Below are 27,619 nucleotides of genomic sequence, written 5' to 3' on the forward strand. Positions count from 1 at the left end.
ATTGACCCTGCCCTTGATAAAACACAGTGGACCAACACCAGCAGCTGACACGGCACCCCAGACCATCACTGACTGTGGGTACTTGACACTGGACTTCTGGCATTTTGGCATTTCCTTCTCCCCAGTCTTCCTCCAGACTCTGGCACCTTGATTTCCGAATGACATGCAGAATTTGCTTTCATCCGAAAAAAGTACTTTGGACCACTGAGCAACAGTCCAGTGCTGCTTCTCTGTAGCCCAGGTCAGGCGCTTCTGCCGCTGTTTCTGGTTCAAAAGTAGCTTGACCTGGGGAATGCGGCACCTGTAGCCCATTTCCTGCACACGCCTGTGCACGGTGGCTCTGGATGTTTCTACTCCAGACTCAGTCCACTGCTTCCGCAGGTCCCCCAAGGTCTGGAATCGGCCCTTCTCCACAATCTTCCTCAGGGTCCGGTCACCTCTTCTCGTTGTGCAGCGTTTTCTGCCACACTTTTTCCTTCCCACAGACTTCCCACTGAGGTGCCTTGATACAGCACTCTGGGAACAGCCTATTTGTTCAGAAATGTCTTTCTGTGTCTTACCCTCTTGCTTGAGGGTGTCAATAGTGGCCTTCTGGACAGCAGTCAGGTCGGCAGTCTTACCCATGATTGGGGTTTTGAGTGATGAACCAGGCTGGGAGTTTTAAAGGCCTCAGGAATCTTTTGCAGGTGTTTAGAGTTAACTCGTTGATTCAGATGATTAGGTTCATAGCTCGTTTAGAGACCCTTTTAATGATATGCTAATTTTGTGAGATAGGAATTTTGGGTTTTCATGAGCTGTATGCCAAAATCATCCGTATTAAGACAATAAAAGACCTGAAATATTTCAGTTAGTGTGCAATGAATCTAAAATATATGAATGTTAAATTTTCATCATTACATTATGGAAAATAATGAAATTTATCACAATATGCTAATATTTTGAGAAGGACCTGTATACAAGTCCTACACAGTGGTCAGAGGGATTTTAAGCCATTCTTCTTGCAGGATAGTGGCCAGGTCACTACGTGATACTGGTGGAGGAAAACGTTTCCAATCAAACCAATCTTTCACCAGTCTTGCTGTGTGTATTGGTGCATTGTCATCCTGATACACGGCACCGCCTTCAGGATACAATGTTTGAACCATTGGATGCACATGGTCCTCAAGAATGGTTCGGTAGTCCTTGGCAGTGACACGCCCATCTAGCACAAGTATTGGGCCAAGGGAATGCCATGATATGGCAGCCCAAACCATCACTGATCCACCCCCATGCTTCACTCTGGGCATGCAACAGTCCGGGTGGTACGCTTCTTTGGGGCTTCTCCACACCGTAACTCTCCTGGATGTGGGGAAAACAGTAAAGGTGGACTCATCAGAGAACAATACATGTTTCACATTGTCCACAGCCCAAGATTTGCGCTCCTTGCACCATTGAAACCGACATTTGCATTGGCATGAGCGACCAAAGGTTTGGCTATAGCAGCCTGGCCGTGTATATTGACCCTGTGGAGCTCCCGACGGACAGTTCTGGTGGAAACAGGAGAGTTGAGGTGCACATGTAATTCTGCCGTGATTTGGGCAGCCGTGGTTTAATGTTTTTGGATACAATCCGGGTTAGCACCTGAACATCCCTTTCAGACAGCTTCCTCTTGCATCCACAGTTAATCCTGTTGGATGTGGTTCGTCCTTCTTGATGGTATGCTGACATTACCCTGGATACCGTGGCTCTTGATACATCACAAAGACTTGCTGTCTTGGTCACAGATGCGCCAGCAAGACGTGCACCAACAATTTGTCCTCTTTTGAACTCTGGTATGTCACCCATAATGTTGTGTGCATTTCAATATTTTGAGCAAAACTGTAATGGTAAATGGTAAATGGACTGAACTTATATAGCGCTTTCCCAGTCATACAGACCGCTCAAAGCGCTTTACACTAGAGCCACATTCACCCAATCGCACTCACTAACGCTCACACATTCATACACCGATACGCAGATCGGTAGGCAACTTGAGGTTAAGTGCCTTGCCCAGGGGCACATCGACATATGGCAGGAGGAAGCTGAAATCGAACCCACAACCTTCTGATTGCAAGACGACTACTCTTCCTACTGAGCCACAGTCGCTCTTACCCTGCTAATCGAACCTTCACACTCTGCTCTTACTGGTGCAATGTGCAATCCATGAAGACTGGCTACCAGGCTGGTCCAATTTAGCCATGAAACCTCCCACACTAAAATGACAGGTGTTTCAGTTTCATTGTCCAACCCCTGTATATATCCAGCTATGTTTGCTCCTTCTGTGGTTGCCTTACATTTTACCCCCCAGCACTAGCTGGGGGGTAAAATGTAAGGCGTACCCACTGTAAGTAGTTAGTAGTAGTACCACCATGCTACAACATAGTTTGGTTTTATGTCAATGAAAAACCTGGTCTTTGTTTTACTATTAACTTAAAGTGCTGTTTACTGAAGTAACAATGTAACATGACTATTAAAGAATTTATATGTTAATAAATAACAATAAGCTTGGCATCTAATAACTGAAATATAAATATAAAATGCAACTCAGTCTGTAGTAAAGGACTGTTCTAATATAGAAAAGCTTCATTATCCTCCACTAATATCTGCTCCCTATACATTAAATCATTTGACAAGAAGAGAATATTCAAAGAAAAAAAATCAAAGACATTTTCTTACCTCAGCCAAAGTTTGCTGCAAAACGATGGTAAGTGCCTGAAACCTACAGTTGCTGGCTGCAAGGAGTTCTTTGAGCTGCTGGATGTTCTGGTCTCTCCTCTCATCCTGCAGGACACCTTCCTGTGCCACAGTCTGAGACCCAGTAGTCTTTACTGCCCAGGAATGTTGCTGCTGATGTAGCCTGGAGTTGGTCTTGGGTTTGTTCTTGTCCACTGTAAAAGAACATGTATTGAATGTTCCCTCTCCCCAAACACCTCTTCCAGCTCCTCTGGTGGAAGCCCGAGGCGTTTCTAGGCTTGGGCTTACACTGATGATCAATGATAACATCAGCATAACCCCCGCAGATGACCACCCAACCAATGTGTTTCTGTCTGGTTCTATAAAAATTAAGAGTCAAAGCCCAGGACTACTGCATCTCAGACTTGTACTGCCGAATTATTCAGCTTGATGAGTACCAGTGCTACTCTTTAAATATAATTATTTTCCATATTATAATTCAATCCAGGGCTCTGCAGGCACCAGCCACCAAGGGCAGCCTATTTTAGCAAGGTCGTGCTACAGCAGGGTTGATTTACATCTGCTTTATAAATACATCAGTGACATCTGATAAGTAACAGCAATTTAACTAATGAAGAGTACATTGTTACCAGCACTAGAGTTTCAAAGCATCAGAAGAACACTTCCAGTATAAATAAACACATCTCAAGACTAATGAGTGGACAGAACGAGAAACAAAGGCATTGGAATAGAAAAGACGCTCAGTTGTTTCTTTAAAGAGAAAAGCTAATATACACAGCTATCGACAGCATGAGAAATAACTGAAATGGCATCTTTAATAAAAGAGGCTACGCTGCACCAACAGGGGACAGTCGGACTCCACAATTAGATAGGCTTTTTGCCTCCAACCAGTTATGAAAAAAAAAATACAGAATGCAATAACATATTTTGAGAGCTACTCTCCCATGGCCTAATAATAGAAGCACTCTAAAGAGTATTTATGATCATGACCTTTCACAAACCTGTACAAATCAAGCTCATGTTAGATGCATTGAGCAGGACCACCAAACCACAGCAGCACAACACCAGCATAACACTATAATGTCATCCATCTACATTTACTCTGATGCTTTTCAAAGCAGATGCTTCTATACATTCAGGATTGGATTGGATAATAAAGCCAACAGGAAGGGTGTTTCCTGAATTCTCCTAATAGTGAAACTTGATGCTGTAGGAATTAAAACAGCTCAGCTTAAAACAGCAGTAGGAGAGGAGATTTAAATCAACAGTCCTGTTTTAGTAAATCACTAAGACTCACCAATTTGGCTTTTCCTGGCTGATGTCTGACCTGCCGATTCCAGCTTTCATTGCTTTTTTTTTTTCTAAACACCGTCACGTATAAGAGAAAAAAAAAATGCTGCAGATTCCACTGGAATGTGCCAGAAAAAAAAATGATCCTCAACTGAACATAGCATTGGTGCCTGATCTTTATTAGACTTTTATTAAACTCAAAAATTGCAACAAGTACATGTTGGTGGTTGTGTTTATAGTTTTAATGTTTAGATGTTTAATTAAAGTAAGCAGTAAACACAAACAAACTGAATAAAAAATTAAATAAATAAATAAATAAAAAGTCAGGACTTTTTCAAAATGTGACCTGGCAATTCCAGTTAAACAATTGGGTGATTTTAATTTCGCGCTGATGGAGCAATGATGTTGTAATTAAAATGTTTGTCTTTTTTTTTTTTTTGCATAAACAAATCGCCACCTTAATGTGGTAGAGGGGTTTGAGTGCTCAAATGATCCAGGAGGCTATGTTGTTTGGGTCTTAAATGCCCCTGATAGGGTCTCCCATGGCAACAGGCTCTGGGTGACGGGTCAGAAAAAGAGTGGTTCAGAAGCCTTTATGAGGACTAGTAAAACGGAGCACGAGATGATGCCCGATCCCCGAATGCTTAAAGTGGCTCTAGGGACGTGGAATGTCAACTTATTATGGGGGAAGGAGACCAAGCCTGAGAGACATTAGCTAGAAAAAGTCAGGCTCACATCCACGCACAGCTTGGGCTCTGGAATCCAGCTCTTTTAAGAGAGTGTGGACTCTCTTCCACTCTGGAATGGCCCGCGGTTAGAGGCGGTAGGTTAGGTTTGCCTATGACCCCCAGCTCAGTGGTTTCATGTTGAGGTTCACCCCGGTTGAGTCGCATCTCTGCGCCTTCGGGTTTGGGTCTCTGTCTGCCGTTTTAGCCTATGGGCCGAATGTCCCTGTCAGAGGTGCTGGATGGTTCCCCTCTCAGGTTCTCCATCCTTCTGCTGGGGGACTTCAAAGCCCACACCAGAAACAACTTGGAGGGGTGTGATTGGGAGGAACGGCCTCCCTGATCTGAATCCAAGTGGTGTTTTGTTATTGGACTTCTGTGCCAGTCACGGATTGTCCATAACGAATACCATTTTTAAGCAGAAGCATCAATGCATTTGACAACAGGACACCCTAGGCTGGAGGTCGATGGTCAATAACTTTATAGTCGTGTGTTTGGACCTTCGGCCACAAGTCTTGGATACTCGGGTGAAGAGAGGGGCTAAGCTGCTACTCTAACAGATCATCACTTTGTGGTGAACTGGGTCTGCTGAAAAAGAAGGAAGGTGGACATACTTGGCAGACTCAATTGTACAGCGAGGGTCTGCTGGGAATGTCTGGCGGAGTCCTCGGTCAGGGACTTTCAGATGTGGGAGGCTGGAGACAGAATACAAGTAGAGCATGTTCTCCACCTCTATTTTTGCTGAAGAGGAAGTCCTATCGGTTGGCTTTAGGACTCATGAGAAGGCTGACTGGTACCACAGTTCGCAATAGGAAAATGGTGGCTTGCCCTCTTTGGGTTGGTAGGGAGTTCTTGCCTCAAGTGGAGGAGTTCACGAGTGAGGGAAGAATGAAGCGGGAGATTGACAGAGGGATCAGTGCAGCCGCCGCAGTCTGATGTGGTGAAAAGAAAGCTTAGCCGAAAGGCTAAGCTTTCGATTCACTGGGTAAGCATACGTTCCTACCCTCATCGATGGGCATGAACTTCGGGTCATGAAAGAATGAGATCTGAGATGCTAGTGGCTGAAATTAGCTTCCTGCGCTGGGTGGCTGGGCTCTCTCTTAGAGATAGGGTGAGGAGCTCGGAGTAGAGCCGCTGCTCCTCCCAATCGAGAGGAGTCAGCTGAGGTGGCCTGGGCATCTGTCCCGGACACCCCCTGGACACCTTCCTCGGGAGGTGTTCCTGGCACGTCCCACTGGGAGAACGCCCAGAAGACGGGCCAGGATACGCTCGAGGAACTATGTTTCCTGACTGAACTTGGAAACGACTCGGGCTTCCACCAAAGGAGCTGGAAGAGGTGTCTGGGGAGAGGGAAGTCTGGGCGTCTCTGCTGAGAGTGGTGAACCACGTGACCCGGGCCCGGATTAACTGAAGACAACAAATAAGAGTACAAAATATTGCCTTAATGGAGCAGTAAAGCAGCTAAACAACTAAGGTAAGGAACAAAGATGGGTACACATCTTTATTCCTAGGCAATAAACAGGGGAACATCTAGGAAATGTTTACGTCTAATCGTATAATGGTTAAAAAGGTGTCATCCTATAAGGACTTGGGAATATGGAATGATTAAAAGCTTTAATTTAAAGTAGATATTTCTAATCTAATTAGGAAGCTCAAAATTAAAGTTGTTTTGTATTTCATAAATAAATTATGTTTCATATTCTTTGCAAAGAAAATAACAGTTTATGTCTATAATTGATACTGGTATAAATTCATTAACATTGATAATCATTTTAAATGAAAAATCTCTCACTCATTACTGTATTCTGTCTCTTGTGTTTTATTCATTGTTTATTATTCCTTTGTTTTATATAGCTCTGAGTTGTGTGGCTGTTGTTTGGGCCAGGTCTCCCTTATAAAAGAAATTTCTGATTTCAATGGACTTCCTTAATAAATGAAAGGTAAAAGGTAAGCAAATAATATTGTTTATTATCATCAGGAAAAAGTGTGTCATAATGATAACTTATGATGAGTATTATTGGTACTGTTATTTATGAGATGGAATTATATAATAATAAATATTGGCATGTTTTAAAATAAGATTGAACGCAGTTATTTAGAGTGTATTTAGTGGTCCAATTGCACCACTTAATGTAATTGATGTGTTAAAGAAGTCTACTTGAATTACTTGCATGTTTAGCGCTTTGAGTGCTTTGTTGCTGAAAAGCACTATATAAATAAACTTGACTTGACTTTTAGGGCAGGATTTGTGTTTGTGCAATAAATAACCTTTTATTTAGCTATTTAATGGTAAGACTATATCACACAGCCCCAGTTAGAGACACATCATCCATATTTGAGAAAAACTACATCATTCTTTAACTGTCAAATAACTACAGAAACTGAAATTTAGACATTTGTTTTCTAAGCCTGAACTGTTGCAGATAGTTATATTCTGAATGCTACTGCTGAATCTATCTTCTACAATGTGGTCAGAAAAAAAAAAGAGCAAATGTAAAAGATTTAAATATTTTGTAAACTTTTCACTCCAGCCTTGCCAATCTTTCTGGGATTGCTGTTGTCTGTAATATGAGGAAGCGTTTTGCTCGTATTACACGATTCAAGTTTCCTTTTGAATCCTAACAGATCCTACAATAGCTCACTCAGTCAGTCATTCTATATGTACACACCAGTGGCGGATGCTGGTCTTTTAAGGAGGGGAAGCGCAATTTCAAGATCAGCCTCAGACAGATCATCCAATCATCATGCAGAAGCTGAGCGTCCGGGCCAGCCGAGGCCAGCCCACTGCCCCATAGTCCTCCAGAGACGCTGAGCGTCCGATGGGCGGGACAAAGCCCAGCATTTTGCGTCGCTATTGAACTCACTGTTTAAAACACTGTGAAGCTGTGGGAATGAGTGAGAGGAAAGCCGCGTCGTTACCAGTGATAAGAAGCTGATTCTGAACAAAAGTTGAGCGCGATGCAGCGCATATTTAGTCAATGACATGTACACACAACAATTTATATTTGATCACTTATTTTTTGACATTTTAGGGGAAGCTGAGCTTCCCTTGCAGTCTTAGAGCAATCGCCACTGGTACACACATATAAAAACATCTGAAAACACTTCCAGTGGAAGACCTTCACTGTTATAAAAACAGATAGGGTGTCTCCAAATCTTTAGACTGAAGCTGACATTAGATATTTATTTTTCATTTCCTAAGGTAGAGTTTTTGCCTGACGTAGTCAGTCAGCTATATTAAAATTATTGCCTATTTTAGAAACAGCCGTTTTCTGCAGGTTTTTAAGTTATAGTGCCCTCTGGTGGCTTTGTAGAGACATTTAGCATGTTGTAAATAGATGTGCATATCTCAGTGTCAGCAAGACCATCTGTTAGAAAGCCTCTTATGGTGTCCTGTGTCTTACAATGTATAAATATGAAATGATAAGTAGATTTCTATAAGTGTGTAATGCCAGGAGTAGCTAAATAAAAATCAGATTTATTGTTTGAGTTCTACATTCCTTAAATGTAAAATTAGACCCAAAACAGATTTACAGTACATCTTAAAACACATTCATGAAGTTAATTGACATGCCGATGTAAAAAGAAACTGTTTGGGCTTCTTTCCAAGGCCATAGGTGGACATTATGAAATGCTGCTGAGTTCGAATAATTTATGCTGTTACCAGTTAAATTATTCAAATGTGACCTAGAGAAGTAGTCGGTTCTGATCTGAGACATGGGGGATTACCTTATTATCTTTTAGCTTATTAAATGTATTAAAGAAAAAAAAAAAGGTATATAGATTGGCAGAAAATATTTCTAAGAAAATGGTTCTAAACATGGCATCTGAGAAACAGCAAAACTGGTTTTGTCATTTTGTTTTCTATAAAAACAAATCTGCATGTGATCTGAGCAACCCCAGCTAGTCTCTGTGTAAGCACTGTTCCATGGAAACGCTCAGTAGTGAATACATGCACATGTTGCTATCTTTTATTTTAGACACCCCACACGCATTCAGAATCATGTCATATCTCCAACTTGAAAACGTATAAAATCAGAGGACGGGCACTGTAATGCTCAGAGATATCACATCGTAGCACAAAGCACGGTGGGTGAGGAGAACCTTCACAATTAGACACTTGTTATGGTGCTTGGTGGCTGCAATTGGCAGCATCTATTCTGTGCATAGAACGAGTGTTAAACAGTGGTGCTTTGTCTGAAATAAATGCATCACCACTTTAACATCTCGTTATCAACGCGGTATTATTATATTCTTGGTCATCGCTTAAACTAGCTTTTATTTAGAGTTTATGAAAAATTTTATGATTTTTACTTTATTAGTAATGTTTTTTTTTATTTATTGCTGTTTTTTTTATTTATTTCATTTTTCAGTGTTTACTTGTTGATAAGAAAAAAAATGATAGTGCTCCCTTTTCCATGTCTCAGCTATACAGACATTTTGGGACATTTTAACCTCTTTCGCCATGCGTTTAACAGTTTTATCTGACTTTCTTTTTTTAGCATGGTGGTGGTTTGGGGGTGCTATAGTTAATATTCTCTCCGTCGGTGCAGCATCTTTCCCTGAAGCAGCTTTCTAATGAAGACAATTTGTTTTAATAGCACCTAATCATTGTTTAGCTGTAAATATGATCTTTCTGCATTATTAGGTCACCGTGATGCTGTACAGTCTGGTGTCTGCCGTCAGGAATGTTGTGATTATTATGAAAACAGCAACGTGTTGATTCACTGCTGCACCCTGTTCCCAGAACACTGCTCACCAGTCAGAACGAGGTCATCATCGATGAACCAAGTGAACAGGGACCTTCATACATCAATAAAACAAGAGCCCTGGGTGTTTTTGTGAGGAAGAACACACATTTTGCTGAACAGTCTCATAAGACTGATCCTTAAAATAATGCAATCCAACCAAGAACAGTAATCTGACTTCATTAGTGTCGACTTTGTTTGTTTACAGCTGGTAAAATTGTTGCCGCATCTAAATATATTTCTGCAGAGTTGCACGTTTTGGTGACCAAGGTATGTAAATGAAACCTGAACCATCTGCGTTGCCAAATAAGAAGTTTTACTACAAATAGCATGTAGAAACAGCTAACAGCAGAACTGTGTTAAATAAAAAACAAAACAAAAACAACAACAGGTTTGGCTGATCTGTTACAGAACAGAAGGGTAGAAAAATAATGCCACAACCAGCAGAAAACTCAGCAGCAGGATTTAACATTGATAAAGCAGACAGACCTGCTTGGAAAACCACGGGGCTTTTCCTGCATCTTGAGAGCAGCTGAATGTTTCGCAGTAACCCTTTGGATGTCAGACGCACATGGATGTTTGACAGGGAGAGCTTTGAAGACCATAACATGGCTCGAAAACAAAACTTATTCAATGTTTGTAGGAAATAAAAAACCGAAATCGTTGTCCTAACGTAGAAGCCTCACCCTTGATGTACACACCAGCAGCTTAGATGACTCTGAAGAGGAGTGGAAGAGAAAAACTACATAAAAACATAAAACAGTTGTAATAGTTGCACAGAGATGCCCTTGAGGGCACCCAGTTCAGCATGGCAGGCCTCCCAAGTTAAAAAACAATTTCTCAGCTGAGAGCAGAATGTGAAGAAAGGTCAAGGAATGTCCAGTGGCTGCGGCACAGACTCGTAGATGCAATGTAGGGAAACAAAAAATAACTAGCCCTTAATCCTCCTGGGAAAACTAAGCTTCGGTTTTCTGCCAAAAACACGTGTTTTCAGAGCAGCATTTTCAAGCATGATGATGGTGGTGTTGAAGCAGAGCCACGATACAAACAGAGAGAGGAGAGAGGGTGGGCAGTGTGGGCCGAGCACTCAGAAGAGCTGTGGCCAATAAGAGTTTAGTGTAGCTCTCTGGCTACATCAACGTTTTCTCTTTTATTCTATTTCCCTCTCTTCCCAGAAGGAGTGGACGATGTTAGGCTGCTCAGTAAAAGGTTTTTTTCAGGTGAGTAAAATGAAAAAGGAAAAAAACAGAAAAAAGGTCTGTTCAAATGTGGCCCATACCATAATGGGACACAAACAAAATGAGGATCTCTCTTATTTCTCACTAGGAGAAAGAATTTATGAAGCAGAATAAAAGCCAAATTAATGAATTTTTTAAAGTGAGACCTGTGGTTCTTAAACTAAGGGTGTCCTAAATCGGCATTTATCACTGGATTTTAATTCGCTAAATCAAAAAACCAACAAGGTCAATGATTTGATTAAAGGTACAGTAATTATGTGATATGGCAAATAAAAAATAAAAAGATTTGATTATAAATCTGTACAAAAATGGTAAATGAGCTGCATTTGTATAGCGCTTTATCTAGTCTGAGGACTCCAAGGTACTTTACACTACAACCAGCCATCGACCCATTCATCCACACACTGACAGTGTTAGACTACATTGTAGCTTCAGCTGCCCTGGGGCAGACTGACAGAAGCGGGGCTGCCATATAAAAACGAATCTTGAGCTTGCAGATAGAGGAATACTTCTAGACCACCATCCATTTTCTTTATTTCTATAACTCCACTCCTAGAAATGATAAAGGAAAACTCCATATTCCATACTCCGAGTTTTCTAGGACGCACAAGAACCCAATGGATCAATGTTTGTTTTATCAAAACATTTCTTTTTAGGCATTGTTAAAATAAATTAAAATGTAAGTAAGCGTTTTGTACTTCACTGCAAAAAGCCTTTAATGCAATCTGCTTCCCAAACACAATGAAGGAAATCTTACCAGTTCCACCATGCGTTAGTCCGACAGGTCTTCCATAATTGGGCTTTATATGTGGACTGACTGCTGAGCTTGATGATACCTTGCTTGTTGAAGTTGCAGACATGCATGCTGTAGTCACAGCTGTTACAAAAAGAAGATCCATGTGAGAGAAAATGCTGGAGTTAATCCAAACCATGATGAAGCAGAATGCTGGTCACCAACACTGAAAAGTGACACTTGAAAGCAGTTTTAAAGCCGAACTAACTGCCCACAGTTCAACAGGCCGACAGAAGAAGAAGTGATGCAATCAAATCATGATTAAAATGTCTTCATTATGTAGCATTACCATACAATATCTACAGGTCCTTCTCAAAATATTAGCATATTGTGATAAAGTTCATTATTTTCTATAATGTAATGATGAAAATTTAACATTCATATATTTTAGATTCATTGCACACTAACTGAAATATTTCAGGTCTTTTATTGTCTTAATACGGATGATTTTGGCATACAGCTCATGAAAACCCAAAATTCCTATCTCACAAAATTAGCATATCATTAAAAGGGTCTCTAAACGAGCTATGAACTAATCATCTGAATCAACGAGTTAATTCTCAACACCTGCAAAAGATTCCTGAGGCCTTTAAAACTCCCGCCTGGTTCATCACTCAAAACCCCAATCATGGTAGACTGCCGACCTGACTGCTGTCCAGAGGCCACTATTGACACCCTCAAGCAAGAGGTAAGACACAGAAAGAAATTTCTGAACGAATAGGCTATTCCCAGAGTGCTGTATCAAGGCACCTCAGTGGGAAGTCTGTGGGAAGGAAAAAGTTGGCAGAAAACGCTGCACAACGAGAAGAGGTGACGATCCTGAGAAGATTGTGGAGAAGGGCCGATTCCGACCTTGGGGGACCTGCGGAAGCAGTGGACTGAGTCTGGAGTAGAAACATCCAGAGCCACCGTACACAGGGGTGTGCAGGAAATGGGCTACAGGTGCCGCATTCCCCAGGTCAAGCCACTTTGAACCAGAAACAGCGGCAGAAGCGCCTGACCTGGGCTACAGAGAAGCAGCACTGGACTGTTGCTCAGTGGTCCAAAGTACTTTTTCGGATGAAAGCAAATTCTGCATGTCATTCGGAAATCAAGGTGCCAGAGTCTGGAGGAAGACTGGGGAGAAGGAAATGCCAAATGCCAGAAGTCCAGTGTCAAGTACCCACAGTCAGTGATGGTCTGGGGTGCCGTGTCAGCTGCTGGTGTTGGTCCACTGTGTTTTATCAAGGGCAGGGTCAATGCAGCTAGCTATCAGGAGATTTTGGAGCACTTCATGCTTCCATCTGCTGAAAAGCTTTATGGAGATGATTTCATTTTTCAGCACGACCTGGCACCTGCTCACAGTGCCAAAACCACTGGTAAATGGTTTACTGACCATGGTATCACTGTGCTCAATTGGCCTGCCAACTCTCCTGACCTGAACCCCATAGAGAATCTGTGGGATATTGTGAAGAAACGTTGAGAGACTCATGACCCAACACTCTGGATGAGCTAAAGGCCGCTATCGAAGCATCCTGGGCCTCCATAAGACCTCAGCAGTGCCACAGGCTGATTGCCTCATGCCACGCCGCATGAAGCAGTCATTTCTGCCAAAGGATTCCCGACCAACTATTGAGTGCATAACTGTACATGATTATTTGAAGGTTGACGTTTTTTGTATTAAAAACACTTTTCTTTTATTGGTCGGATTAAATATCTAATTTTGTGAGATAGGAATTTTGGGTTTCATGAGCTGTATGCCAAATCATCCGTATTAAGACAATAAAGACCTGAAATATTTCAGTTAGTGTGCAATGAATCTAAAATATATTAATGTTAAATTTTCATCATTACATTATGGAAAATAATGAACTTTTTCACAATATGCTAATATTTTGAGAAGGACCTGTATATCATATATCAATATCTATATCAATATAAAAGAGGATATCATAGCATTGTTTGACACTTATAGAATAAAAGATTTGATTGACAATGTTAAAACAGAAGAAAACTACTCTTTGTTAGAAAGGCTAAAAGCAGCTAAGGAAGGTCATTCGTGTTAATTGTGACAGCATTTTAAAAAGGGATGGTTCAGGATTTTTGAAGCTCAGGTTCTGTTAAAATGTTCTAATCAGTTAATATCTTGTCTGCAGTAGATACCTCTCCTAGTGTCTTTATTGAATCCAAATCCAGATGAGTTGGTCCCAGAGGCAGAACCTAACAGCTAGTTTGAGATGGACTAAGACAAAAGATGACTTCTACCGCCTTCAGATTAATCCAGTCTCGAACACGTCTTACCAGTTGATCTAACTCCCATCTTATGATGTTTAAACCATCATGTACCAGCGGTACATGTATTTCCAATCAGAATCATTACCAAACAGAAAGGCAAGGCAGTATAAAAATAAAGTGTTCACTTAGACAGCAATATATGTTTTGCTTTCAACATTGCTTTACCTTTCTACCAGACAGTTACTCTGTCTGGACATGCTTTCTAAGGTGTGTTCTCAGCACATCAAACACTCAGTGCCTTCTACATCTTCTATGTAAATAATCATCCAATGAAAATGTGACAACATTTAAAGGTTCATAACACAGTGTTTCTGTAAGCCAATATGACTTCTCAGAGGCTGGAATTGTTTGAAAACATTATAAGGTCCACTCTTGGATTACCCATTAACATCAGCCTCTGGGACTGAAGAACCAAGGTTTACACAAATAAAGACACAGAGAGATTTATCTACTGCAGGCAACATTGTATAACATTTTAAAAGAACCTCATTTTAAAAACCCTCAACTATCGCTTTAACCAAATTTGTTAAATGTCCTCTCAGAGCCATAAGGAGGTGTTTCCTACCTGATCCACTGTTTTTAGCAGGGGTTGAAATAAGCCGTGCTTTAAGCACCACAGATTTAATTGGTGTTGGCTTGTGTGCAGCTCCTCCAGAAACTGGGGCACAATAATAGACATGTATGGGTTAAATACATCAAAGCATTCTTCTAAACTCTGGATATATAGCATTTTAACTGCACAACTTAAAATACATTAGCTATCACAGTCATACTTTAAATACAAAGTAAATAAAACATGTTATTCTATTACATAAACACAAAAACTACAAGCACAAGGTTGACCATTAGGACTACCATTTACCAGGGGAAGAACAAATAGAACAAGTACATTTTTTATCTCTGTGCAGAATAACACCAACTGTTCCTGCTAAACCTGAATAAAGTGGCCCATACAGTGAACAGTAACAGTCCCTTAAATTAAATTAATTAATTAATTAAATAAATTGCCATCACGTCTCTAAAGCTTTCTACCATTTCCATGAAACGCAGCCAACAAAGGGATGATACAAAAGCGATAGGATCCAATCAGCACGCAGGTCAACAGCGTGAGATCACAGGTAGATTCAGCATGGCTTTGTGCAAGTAAAGAGGAGTTATAGAAAACATAAGCTGGGAATTCAGTCCAAGTGCAGCTTCGAAGTCCAGTGTAGCCGGCCATGGGGTTTCTGGTAAGAATGTAGTGATTTCTCTTTCTGTCTACCTCAGCATCAGTGTCTGCTTTTACTCCTCCAGGCTACATTGTGTGTTAACTAGAGTGGAACAGAGGATGTTGCCATGACTACACGAGGTGGGGTCCCCGGATTGGAGAACAGGTCCTCTCAGCCAATCACAACAGGCTGCTGAATACTTTGGGAGAAAGGACCAATACATAACAGAGCTCCTCATCTGTACAACTCTGCTGCTAATAAAATGGTTTAATCCACTGGCATTCAGATAAGTTAATTCATTTTGAGGTTTGAACCATTTTACAAAACTAAAAAGACATTTTGCTCTCTTTCACAGAGAAAGTAAAAAGAAAACATATTAGAGAAAGATGCATATTTAGCTCAAGGCCTAAAATGGGTCAACATTTAAAAAGCGGCCCCTCCCCTCCTGATCCAAATGTACTTTAAAAAAACATGGTTGTCCTTCCACTGAAAACAAGCAAGCTGATTTTACATATTTGCGTAAAAGCCTGCAGTAACGATCCCTTTTTCTGCATTCTTGTGAGCCTCACCTGGTGTACTCTTAGACTCCTGACACAGACCAGGGATCTTCCTTGGCAGCCTAACAGCAGGAGTAGGGGGAGGGCCCATGAGTGAGGAGCGACTGGGAGTTTGAGAAGGTCTGGATGCATTTTGCTGGTGCTTAATGCCTATGGGTGGTTCCTCTGTTGCCTGGGCTCTTTGACTGCCTGGTATACAGTTGAGGAAAAATGAAATTAAACCCATACACAAAATGACATCAAACCTCAACTTCTGTATTTTGCTTTTGATAAATGAAATATCAAAAACCATATACGTCCTAGCTGTAACTCATATGGAAAACAGCAACAAAGAATGAAATGTCCGTTTCTGGCCAAAACGTGAATAGCAGCATGGTGAATGTCACACTGTTCCCATGTGGTTTAGCCACTTCAGCCCTCATCACAGAGTGCTCAATGTCACCCTTGAAATTTCCCCGCAGGGTGCTGTGCCGACCATACAGTTGATAAAATATAGTGGACCAACAGCAGCAGCAGATATCTAACCTCCCCAAATCATCACAGAATATAGAAATGTCTCACTGGACGTCAAGCAACTTGAATTCTGTGTCTCTCCACTCTTCCTCCAGACTCTGAGACCTTGATTCCCAAATTAAATTCAAAATGTAGTTGCATTTGAAAAGAGGACTTTGAAGCACTGAATACCAGTCCAGCACTTTTGCTTCTTAGCTCTGGTAAGACACTCCTGACGTTATGCCTGCATTAGGAGAGTCTTACATAAGGAATGTGACAGTTGTAGGCCATGTAGGCCCTGGATACCTCTGTGTGTTGTGGCTCTGACTTCAGCTGCGGTCCACACCTTGTAAATCTCCCCCAAACTCTTGAATGGACTTCGCTATACAATCTTCCCGAGGTTGGGCTGATCCATTGTGCCGTGCACCTCTTTCTACTATACTTTTACATACAATTCTATGATCCTGCACACTTATTTAGCATTGATATTTTGTGACTTAAGCTCTTATAGAGGATGCAAATGACTACCAAGTCAACTATCAAGTCTGCCCCATGAGTTTGGCATTACACTTCTGTATTACAAAGAAAATCCTCTCTTACTGAACTTAGGTAAGGTACGTATTTTCTGAGAAAGAGATATTTGGGCTAACCAGAAGTAACTGCTTGAAACACACTGAATACAATATTATTAGGCAAATTGTATTTTTGATGACTATAGAAAAGTAAATGTGAGTTTTTGTCTTTCTTGGGAGAATATCTGTGAGCACAATTATTGGGAAACATCTAGCGTGCAACATCATTACACGACTACATAAAAGTTTACAATTTTTCCATCTCACCCGTTTCATTTTAACTGTTAAAGTGAGAACAGCAACATAATACTGTTCAGAGAGTTGTACTACTTTATTTTATTATAAATCTGCTATTTAATAAAGGGCCCATAAATTCTCAACAGGGTTTAGGTCAGGCGGGGGAAAGGTTTCTGTGCTGTCATATTATTATAATTTAGGGGCCAGTCTGAGTGTTGTCCTGCATACAAATCAGAGTCTTCTAAAAACTGGCTGTAGGTTTGCGGGTCCAACTTCAATCCGAAAAGGTCCAACTAGCTAATACCAGTACTGCTCTTCTACCTTGCAGGCTTCTGAATTGAAGTGGACCTCTGTGCCCTTTAATGATCCAACCACAGGCCCATCCATCTAGTGCATAAAGAGTCACTTATGGGCCCTGTTCAGTAGTGGTTGGGTTACAGCCTTTCTTACTTTTGCCATATTTCTGAGCATTCTAGCTAGGTTCCAGTTCTGCATTATGACAGATCTAAAGGAGAATGGGTACCTAGTAGCATCACATTTGATTGTTCTCAGGTGACTGGCAGGTCATTGGTATCCTTTTTCTCCAAACATGTTTTTTGCGACCCCATTTGCAACAAAATGTTTGATTGTTCTGTAATCATGCACCAATGTCTTGATAAATAGAAGCTGCCTAATAATGACGGTCCCTTTAGACCACACCCTTGCTCATTACACAGATATTCATCACCTGATATGCCTAAATCCAACAAGCATTCAGGCTTATACAGCTTGGAGTTGAAACATTTGCATGAAAAATTATTATATGGTGAAAATGATCACTCGCCTGTTTAATGTGTACACTATGTAAGTTGCCCAGTGTGTTATGAACATATATAACATTCAGGTTTTATTTTTTATTTTCACAAAGGAATTACTGAAATTAATTAATTTTCTGATGATATCCTAAGTTAGTAAGATTCAACTGTAGAACCGAAATAATCAACTTGATCTCTAGCTTACACAGTACTTTAGCATGACCACAAGCTCGGTACTGCCCAATATATTTCTGGGAACAATAAATAAAATGAACCAAACGTGAACCTACCTTCACTGGTTATATTACTTTGGACCTTCCCAACGGTTCTTGAGATCTTGCTCTCAACTCTTCCCAGAGCTCCCAGTTTTTGCCTGGTTGACAGTGGGGATGGTCTGGGACTGGCAGCTGGAGGCTGGGAAAGTGATGCTCCTCTTCCTCGTCTGGGGGAGGGCTGGCCTTGAGATCTACTTTTACTTTCATTCAGCTGGGCTCCTGCCATGGTTGATTTGCTGGTTTCTGCCTGAGAAAAACAAAGACCATGCACCTCATACAAATCAAACTTGTAATTATATAGATCTAGTGTACTAAGAATTTTATAGAGCATGCATTTGAATTTGTATTTGAAAAACCTCAAGTCCAGGTGTCCACTCACCACTAGACTGATCTTTTTTACTCCTCTTGAGTTGTCTGCAGGACTGTTTGTTTCTTCAATGTGTTTGTGCCAAGAAGGGCACTTTGGGTTGCCTGCTTTGGTTGAAGTCTTGACGATGTCATCATGAGAAACTGTGAAACTAGCTGTGGCCCATTGAGCCGCTTTCTTCTCTTTGGGTGGCCTAGAGCTTGATAAACCCTCAGAGGACCAGCAGGGTCGCATCATGCTGACATTGGGCCTGTCTTTACCTGAAGCTGAGCCTGAACGGACCCCAATTTTGTTTAGAACATCCTTCTTTGGAGTTGCTTTGGGATCCACTTGGCCATTTCTAGCTGAGGATTTTTCTGCACTTGAAGCACAGCTCAGGCTGGCAGCGTGTTGTGCTGATGCCTCCGATACTTGGTTGGTGGATCCCCGTGTCCCTTCACAGCTGCTTTCACTGCACTGGGACACTGAAACGTGTTCTTTGACATCCGGGTGGTGGTCAGGTGAAGATGCTGCAGCAGGCCCACATAGCTGTTTAGCAGTCACTCCTGAAGAAGCATCTCTTTTGTTAACTTGTCCATTAGAATCAGATGTTTTAGAGACAGCAGGGACCCCCGTACATCTGCTCATAACTTTGGAAGCAGCAATCCTAAAAGTTGTTCTTTTATTAACCTCGCTGTGTTTATTAACCTGCATGGACTTTCGCAGTTTAGCAGTGCCTGGCACAGCTGCGTGCTGCAACATTCTAGTTAAGACCTTTGACTTCACAGCACCGAGCTCAGATTTAGTAGCCTTCTGTAATTCTGTTTTGTTGACTTTGCAAACTGAAGGTGTAACACTTGCAACCTGGCGCCCTTTAGACGTGACAGAGGTTTGCTGCCTTTTCTCAAGCTGGAAACCTGGGCAGATAACATTTTCAATGCAAGGAGATAAAAAAGAGAGGCTAGGGATCTTGTTCCCAATGCATTGCACTGGAGTGGACGTATGAACATCATCATCAGTGTCCTGCATTCCTGACATAGTGGACACAAAGGTTTTGCCAAGTTCTGGAGTCAACTCTTCGGAAACCTGCTGCAGGAGCTCTGCTTCGGCACCAGAAGACCTGGGCTGTTTAGTCTGATCTATAGGCGTTTCACAAATAAAGGTCATGTAAAGACCCCCTTCACCTTCACACGGCAGTGGTACCAGAGAGGTGAATGTTGCTATATCTTCTTCCTCAGTGAGGTTCTCCATGCTGTTTGCCTGAGTGAAAGTCACACCAAGACTATGATGCCCCATGCGCTCCGTGGTCGCTCTCTCTGTAGAGGTTTTGCAGACATCTGGCAGAGCAGCTGACTGCAGGTTAGATTCAGAAGGCACAGACACTGCGCTCGCAGCAGGAGAAATGCTGGAATCCTCCAGCGAGGAGAAAGCTATGAGGGATTGTTCCTCCAGACAAAAACTGTGACTTCTTACCACCATTTCTCCAGAGCTGAGGGAGGTGAACTCATTCCCATTGGATCGCCTACAGGAAATGTCACTTAAACTCAGCTTGCCTTCTCTTCCAACTGATTCTGAACAGATCTCATCATTTTTACCAGCATGTTCTTCATGCTTACAAAAACTCTCATGCATCTCAGATCCAGTTTGTCTACTATGGGTAAAGCCAAAGTTTGTGTTCCAGGAATTCTGATCTCCATTTACAGGTGTTACAATGAACGCTTCGTTCATGCCTGAAGTTACAACACTGAGAAGATCCTGCGGTAGGGTGGAAGTGTGGCTGTTACCCCCAGGGGAATGTTCATTCAGGCAGCAGTCTGTGTTGATGTAAGGGGAGCCTCTGGCTTCTCTTTCACTCAGGCTGGAAATACCGTCGGAGTCAGGAGATGTGGAAAACCGCCCGTCTCTCCGCTTGGTAGCAACGGAGCTCTCCAAGGTCTCACCTGGTAAATTAAATGTCTTAGCCATTTTAGAGTTGGGATGGGATTCAATTTCAGAGTAAAATCTCCCTCGACTAATGGCACTGTAATCCATCATGTCTGTTGGGCTGGCCTGGACATCTGTGAAAATGTAGGGAATGTTACCTTCTTTCTAAACAAAAAAGCTTTTAATGAATTGTACAAAAATACCAGAAAAACGGGAGGACATGCAATATGCCCAGGTGATATGTGTTAATAAAGAAATGTCTGTCCAATGGAAATGGCAAACTTCAGTTGGACTGGAAATAACCATGACTGATGCAACTTTAGATGGTTTTATGGCAAATACTACACAATCCTGCTAAAACAAGTTTGATAAAACATAAGAAAACAAAAAAATGCCAACATATGTCAATTTTTAATGAGTCTGATCTCAAATATGTATTAAGCTAGCAGCCATTCAGTCTGAGAGGTTGACATTTTAATAGCTTTGCTATGGCCCTATTGTGTTTGTTTAAGCAGGTTGGACTGCAAAGCTTGCCAGCAGCTACAACAAAGGCACCACCGTGGTTCACAAACAGCTTGAAAATGGTCAACTATAAAGACTGAAGGGATTATTCAACATATGAAAAGAGATATCCAACTTTAACCCTATGCAAATATCCAATACATTTTAATGAAAAAATAACTGGTATAGTTCAACGTCTACACTCAGTATATAGATAATGTTTCTGCTTGAAAAGCAGGCAGAGTCAAGATTATAGAAACTGTGTGATTATCTCAGGGTACAAATATTAACATAAAGTCAACATATATTACCTTATCTTATAATAACTGATAATTCCTTTTTAAATGCTTCCTATTTATAAAGAAATGTAAATGGTAAAGCAGAATTCAAACTGCAGTTTGTTAATGTTCGTCTTTTTAAAAGGCAGTCTGCTAATGCTTGGATTCATCCTGCTTTTTACTGGATCAATTCTGCTAAAAACTGCTTGAACAACAAGAATACTGACAGTTGCATTGAGTTGGCATTAAAATGAACATTTTGGCATACTAAGCCATATTAACAGTGTGAAGAAAGTTGTATAAAAGCAGAGACACTAAAGAAAATACAGGCCTCCAAACTAGGGCTACACAATAGCAGGAATACATATAGTTACAATATTAGTTTGGCATACTGACATCATATTGGCTTGTGATGAATTAAAGACGTTCTTTAGCACTCTGCATGTTGGCCACTGACCGCTAGAGATACACACCAGCCAGCTCCTTTGAAACAAAGGAGAGGATTGTCAACCTGATCATTCACAGTCAGCTTTGTCCAAAATCTGGACCAAGTACAAACGTGGGAAGGTCGTTAAAGGCAAGTATACTGGTACGCCAAGAAACCAAAACTTCAAGACGGAAAACTTGAAGGAATATGTCTTGAAAATAGAAACTGCACTACAAAACAAAAGAGGAACAAATGGGAGGAAATTGGAGTCAACGTTTGTGACCGAATTGTTAGAAACGGCCTAAAGGAAATGGGATTTACATACACGAAAGCTAAATGTAAGTCATCATTAACATCTAAACAGAAGAAAACAGGGTTATAGTGGGCCAAGGAAAAGCAATGGTGTATGACTGGATGAAAGTCATATTCAGTGATAGATTGCGAATCTGCATCTGATGAGACTGTTTGGTGCCGTTCCAATGGGATTTATAAAGACGACTGCCAGACGAAAACATTACTACAAAGTAGTAGTGGTGTGTTAAAATGTTCTTTTGTTTTTCATGATTCCATAGTTTTGTCCCTCTGCTTGAACTAAAACAGTGACTGTTACAGACTACCCTAATTATTTTTCTTGATTTCTTTTAGTGTTTCTTAAAGCCAGAAAGTTGCCACTTAGAATGACTATAGGTTTCTGTCATGTCTGAACAGCTTTTTTTTTTCCTCAACAAAACTAAACAACTGAATGAACATCCTCCGAAACGGGTGATACCATCTTTTTTTACCGGGGGTTGAATTATTGGCTAACCCAGTGTGAATGCCTTTCATTGGAAATATAAGAGCCAACTAAATATTACATCGAAGCAGTCCTCTGCTATTGCAATGCTGCACACACTGTTCTTGACATCACTGCAGCAATTACACATTGTGCAGTTGTACTGCAAACATTAAGTGAGCAAAACTATAATGACACTTAACAATATTTAACTACTTTTACAAAATATTCCTTGCCAACTAAATCTACAAATAAAACGTCTGATACCAAGAGTCAACACATAGAAACATACAGACCTTAAAACAATGTGACTTAAATGAAAACAAACTATGTAATTTTAAAAAATGTGAGTTAAAGCGAAAAAGAATAATGCTACTATCAATTTGAAAAAAACAAACCAAAACATTAATATATTTTAAAGTTTACACCTGATAAAACTAAATAAAGCATCTCTGTTTTATTAGCATGGCAACCATCCCATATTAGAGTAAATACAAAGTTTGTTTACCATCCTCAGAACACTCTTTTTGTACATTACAAGCTCTAAAATCAAATCTGATTTTATAGAGCCTTGAAGAATGGCTGCACACATTGAACTTTGGCTTGAACTACCTTTCCAAGGTAATATAATCACCAGCTAAAACACTGATAAGGAGCAGTGATTTTCCCTGGTTAAGAATGTAAATAAGCTTCGTGTGTTACGTCAGAAACGACACCTGAGAGACTCCGTGTCCTGACAGTGTTCATGGGAAAATAGAGTCAAATGCATTAAAGCTACAAAACACAAACAAAAACACTGCTAAATGAACTGTTTACAACAGCTACTTTTCAGTGAAAGAGTTTATGTATAGCTTGAACTAACCTTCAGAATCCATAAGTCCTCTCTCCACCCAGTGATATGGATTGAGGATGAAAATATCTTCGCAGTTATGTTTTATTTTGTTACAGGAGAGTCAAACATCCCCGTTTTCCTTCCCAAGCATTAAACCCAGCCAGTCTGAAAATCTCAATGAAATTGATCCTGTATGTAAAGTCATTAGTTTAGGGTTTTTCTCCCTCTCAGTAAAATTACTTTCTTCATGCATGTCTCTCCCAGCAGCTTCTGTGGAAAACATGAGGACCTATGCTGCTCCATGCTCTGGCTGTAAACACGTATCATGGTCCAGTGAAGAACTGTGCTCCCAGCTGGGCTGCAAGTTTACAAAAGGAGCAAGGCGACCTGTCACCTTATCCTATTGAAAGGGGAGTGGCCATAGACTGCTAGACCGAGTTGGCATTCGGTGTTGCTAAGCAGCCAAAGTCATTCTGCTATGAAGGAAAGGATCAGGCAGCTTTTCAGTGTTGAACAAATGAAGGGAGTAGAAAGGCCACCGGCCACAGTGCTAAAAACACATTTTGGTATGTGAACGCCTCCCAGTGACCCACCGGAATTGGTTCTAAAACTCACCTTTTCAACATTGCATCACACAAACTGCACAAAGTCAGTACAAGTTTTCCAAAGCCCTCGCTGATAACGTTAGCATTTGACAACACAAACAACTTGTCATTTGATCCTGATGCAACAGCAGTGCTGTAACACCAGACCTTAGCTATTTCTGCTTAATCTATATAAAGGCGGACGAGCCGGAGAACCACGTTCCAATCATGAGGGAAGATGACATGTAAACCACTGGACAGAGTTTATCTCCACAGAGCGCTGATTAAATGGGTGTGTTATGCAATTGAAGCCTTTCAGCAATGTTAATCAAGTAAGGCAGTTTAAAAGAGACGCCAGAAGTAACATGCACTGCAGAGAACACACACACAAGGTATATTCAAAATACGCAGGATAAGCAGTCAGAGCTTGATATACATGACCCTTTCTGGCTTGTTAAACAAATTTATGTTCATTTCATAAATACCTCAAATTATGTTGCAACAAATGTAACCTGCTTGTAAGAGAACCTCCAAAAGTACCCAGGGTAACCATTAAACTGAGCTCAATGAAAGTTACTGTCTTTAATCCAGGTCTCAATTCAGAACCAAGAATGGCAAAAAAAAAATGCTTCTACAGGTGCTGGTCATAAAATTAGAATATCATAAAAAACATTTATTTATTTCAGTAATTCCATTCAAAAAGTGAAACTTGTATATTATATCCATTAATTACACACAGTCTGATATATTTCAATGTTAATTATTTTAATTTTGATTATTATAACCGACAACTAATGAAAACCCCAAATTCAGTATCTCAGAAAATCAGAATATTAGTTAGGACCAATACAAAAAAGGATTTTTAGAAATGTTGGCCAACTGAAAAGCATGAACATGAAAAGTATGAGTATGTACAACACTCGATACCTAGCTGGGGCTCCTTTTGCCTGGATTTCTGCAGCAATGCGGTGCGGCATGGAGTCGATCAGTCTGTGGCTCTGCTCAGGTGTTATGAGAGCCCAGGTTGCTCTGATAGTGGCCTTCAGCTCTTCTGAATTGATTTTTCTGGCATATTGTATCTTCCTCTTCACAATACTCCATAGATTATCTATGGGGTTAAGGTCAGGCGAGTTTGCTGGCCAATTAAGAACAGGGTCCGTAAACCAGGTACTGGTAGCTTTGGCACTGTGTGCAGGTATCAAGTCCTGTTGGAAAATGAAATCTGCATCTCCATAAAGTTGGTCAGCAGCAGGAAGCTTAAAGTGCTCTAAAACTTCCTGGTAGATGCCTGCGTTGACCTTGGACCTCAGAAAACACAGTGGACCAACACCAGCAGATGACATGGCACCCCAAACCATCACTGACCGTGGAAACTATGCTGGACCTCAAGCAACATGGATTCTCTTCCTCCAGACTCTGGGACCTTAATTTCCAAAGGAAATGTTAAATTTACTTTCATCAGAGAACATAACTTTGGACCACTCAGCAGCAGCCCAGTCCTTTTTGTCTTTAGCCCAGGCAAGATGCTTCTGATGCTGTGTCTAGATTCAAGAGTGGCTCAACACAAGGAATGCGACGGCTGAAACCATGTCTTGCCGACATCTCTGCGTGATGGTTCTCGAAGCACTGACTCCAGCTGCAGTCCACTCTTTGTGAATCTCCCCCACATTTTTGAATGAATTTTGTTTCACAATCCTCTCCAGGGTGCGGTTATCCCTATTGCTTGTACACTTTTTCTACCCCATCTTTTCCATCCCTTCTCCTCTCTATTAATGTGCTTGGACACAGAGCTCTGTGAACAGCCACCCTCTTTAGCAATGGCATTTTGTGCCTTGCCCTCCTTGTGCAAGGTGTCAATAGTTGTCTTCTGGACAACTGTCAAGTAAGAAGTCTTCCCCATGATTGTGTAGCCTCCAGAACTAGACTGAGAGACCATTTAAAGGCCTTTGCACGTGTTTAGAGTTGATTAGCTGATTAGAGTGTGGCCCCAGGTGTCTTCAATACTGAACCTTTTCACAATATTTTAATTTTCTGAGATACTGAATTTGGGGTTTTCATGAGGTGTCGGTTATAATCATCAAAATTAAAAGAAATAAACATTTGAAATATGTCAGTCTGTGAGTAATGAATAGAAAATACAAGTTTCACTTTTTGAATGGAATTAATGAAATAAATAAATGTTTTCATGAAATTCTAATTTTGTGACCAGCACCTGTATATCAACGAGGCCCCTCAGGAGCCACGAATGGGGCCTCAAATGGCATTTCCCTGGCTTTTAATGGGTAACTGGACATATCTGTGACACTCAAAGAGCTGGTTTGAGTAACAGGACTAGCCAACAATAACTAAGACACATAGATTGTCCACTCCACAAAGAGGCAGCAGGTCAAACTATTTGATTCAAGGCCAACACAGATAAAACAGACCACAAGAAAGCAGAAGTCAGAGGTGGTTTTGGTCAAATCAGCACAGAATTATCCTTCAGTCAGAAATTAAGTCTATTTAAGGACACCACTGAATGCACCACACTACAGTTCGTTTACCCATAACTGAGTAGCACCAACAATACACTGGAAAGATTCACTAACCGGTAAAACAGCATCACTGAACTCAAACTAAAATTGGGAAATTTATTGTAGAATTTACCATAGACTCCAACCTGCTTGTGAATCTGAGGCGAGATCAAAGTAAAGTGTGTGTTATCTTCGCAGAAATATCCAAGGCAGTGCAAGGACAAAGCAGAGCATCTGCTGAAAATTTAAACCATCCAAAGAAATATCTGCTTGGTTTGTTTTTTTCATTTGGGCTAGTCATTAAATAGTGGATCCAGTGTTTACATGATAACCAAGTAACATAGTTACTCTAAAATTACTTCTATTTTCCTGTATTTGCAAGCTCTCAGATACAAGCTTGCCGAAATGAGCTTCCTCTGAAGGGTTACTGAACGCAACCTTAGAGATAGGTAAAGTAATTTAATCCAAGGGGAGCACAAAGTAGAGCCGCTGCTCCTCCACATCGAAAGGAGTCAGCTGTTCGGCCATTTGAAGAGGATGCCCCCTGGGAACCTCCCCTCGGAGGTTTTCTGGGCACGTCCCACTGGGAAGAGACCCGCAGAAGACCCAGAAATCCCTGAAGGGACTATCTTGGGAACACCTCGGGATCCCCCAGAATGAGCTGGAGGATGTCACTGTGAAAAGGGATTTCTGGGGTTCCCTCCTGGACCAGTAACAACCCGGATAAGCGCAAAACGGAAGGATGGATGGATGCAAGCTATCTTTGATAGGAAGACTATCTTGTTGAAAACTTGTATTTTAAATACATAACGTGTATAAATCCAGATGAAAAAAGCTTGCTGTACCATAACACTTTCTCTGGAAGTCATTTTCTGATCACAACTTTGCCCTTCTGCACCTGACAAGGTTGTCCCTATCTGGTCTCCTCCTTCCGCAGGTTTAAACACTATTTAAAGTCCTTAACTAGAACTAATAAGGTTTTAAAGACATGTGTCCTTAGTTACAGGACACCACACCGCTAGCTACCAACGGACAGAGTGGATTGCAGCGGTCGGAGACAATAAAAACGGCGCTAACTGCTTGTTATTTTGCTAGTGTCCTTCCAGTGCTTGACTATTTCTGCTTATGTCACTTTCAGACGTCAAGTAACTTCTAAAAATAAATAAATACTAATAAATAAAAAGATCTTACCACCTGCCCAGCATGTATCGTTTTATGGTAGATGTGTTCATTACATTCATAAACGTTAGCTCTAGAGTGCGCAGATCTCGACTACCTGTCACCCTGGAGACTCGACGTCCTCTCAGAGAGCAATTACTTCCACCTGGTCGTTACTGGGCTTTTCACAGCAGTCATGGAACCAGTCTGGTATTTAAAACGACATACTGGTACTTACCATACTTCAGCTATCAGCCTGAAGAGATGGAAGAGTTGTTTGGACGAACTTTGACTCCTGAGAGATACTGAGGTGGTGGGTCTGGAGTCCACATTTAGCTAATAATCAGCTCCAAACGACTGTTACCTGAAT

General features: G+C 41.1%; 1 protein-coding gene and 1 long non-coding RNA gene across 8 annotated transcripts in view; one reads left to right on the forward strand and one right to left on the reverse strand.

Moving 5' to 3' along the window:
* Positions 1-27,619, reverse strand: part of mtus1a (microtubule associated tumor suppressor 1a) — a 40,925-nt gene extending 13,306 nt beyond the window's left edge. Inside the window, exons 1-7 of one of the 7 annotated variants that reach the window (XM_047352981.1) lie at positions 27,488-27,619; positions 18,295-20,318; positions 17,931-18,162; positions 15,558-15,734; positions 14,346-14,438; positions 11,471-11,590; positions 2,695-2,906 (exon numbers count right to left, since the gene is read on the reverse strand). In XM_047352981.1, the coding sequence (XP_047208937.1) occupies positions 2,695-2,906; positions 11,471-11,590; positions 14,346-14,438; positions 15,558-15,734; positions 17,931-18,162; positions 18,295-20,295 (2,835 nt within the window). In that variant the 5' untranslated portion in view covers positions 20,296-20,318; positions 27,488-27,619. Of the gene's footprint in view, positions 1-2,694; positions 2,907-9,964; positions 10,484-11,470; positions 11,591-14,345; positions 14,439-15,557; positions 15,735-17,930; positions 18,163-18,294; positions 20,319-23,024; positions 23,293-27,282; positions 27,449-27,487 lie in introns of those variants that run through there. The other 6 variants (XM_047352983.1, XM_047352980.1, XM_047352982.1 and 3 more) reach the window with 6 other exon arrangements.
* Positions 2,913-15,424, forward strand: LOC124860033. Its single transcript, XR_007036255.1, has 3 exons — positions 2,913-6,667; positions 10,654-10,695; positions 15,074-15,424. It is a non-coding gene; the product is annotated as an uncharacterized LOC124860033 (long non-coding RNA).

Source organism: Girardinichthys multiradiatus, chromosome 23 (assembly GCF_021462225.1).
Source record: "Girardinichthys multiradiatus isolate DD_20200921_A chromosome 23, DD_fGirMul_XY1, whole genome shotgun sequence".
NCBI classification, from domain to species: Eukaryota; Metazoa; Chordata; class Actinopteri; order Cyprinodontiformes; family Goodeidae; genus Girardinichthys; species Girardinichthys multiradiatus.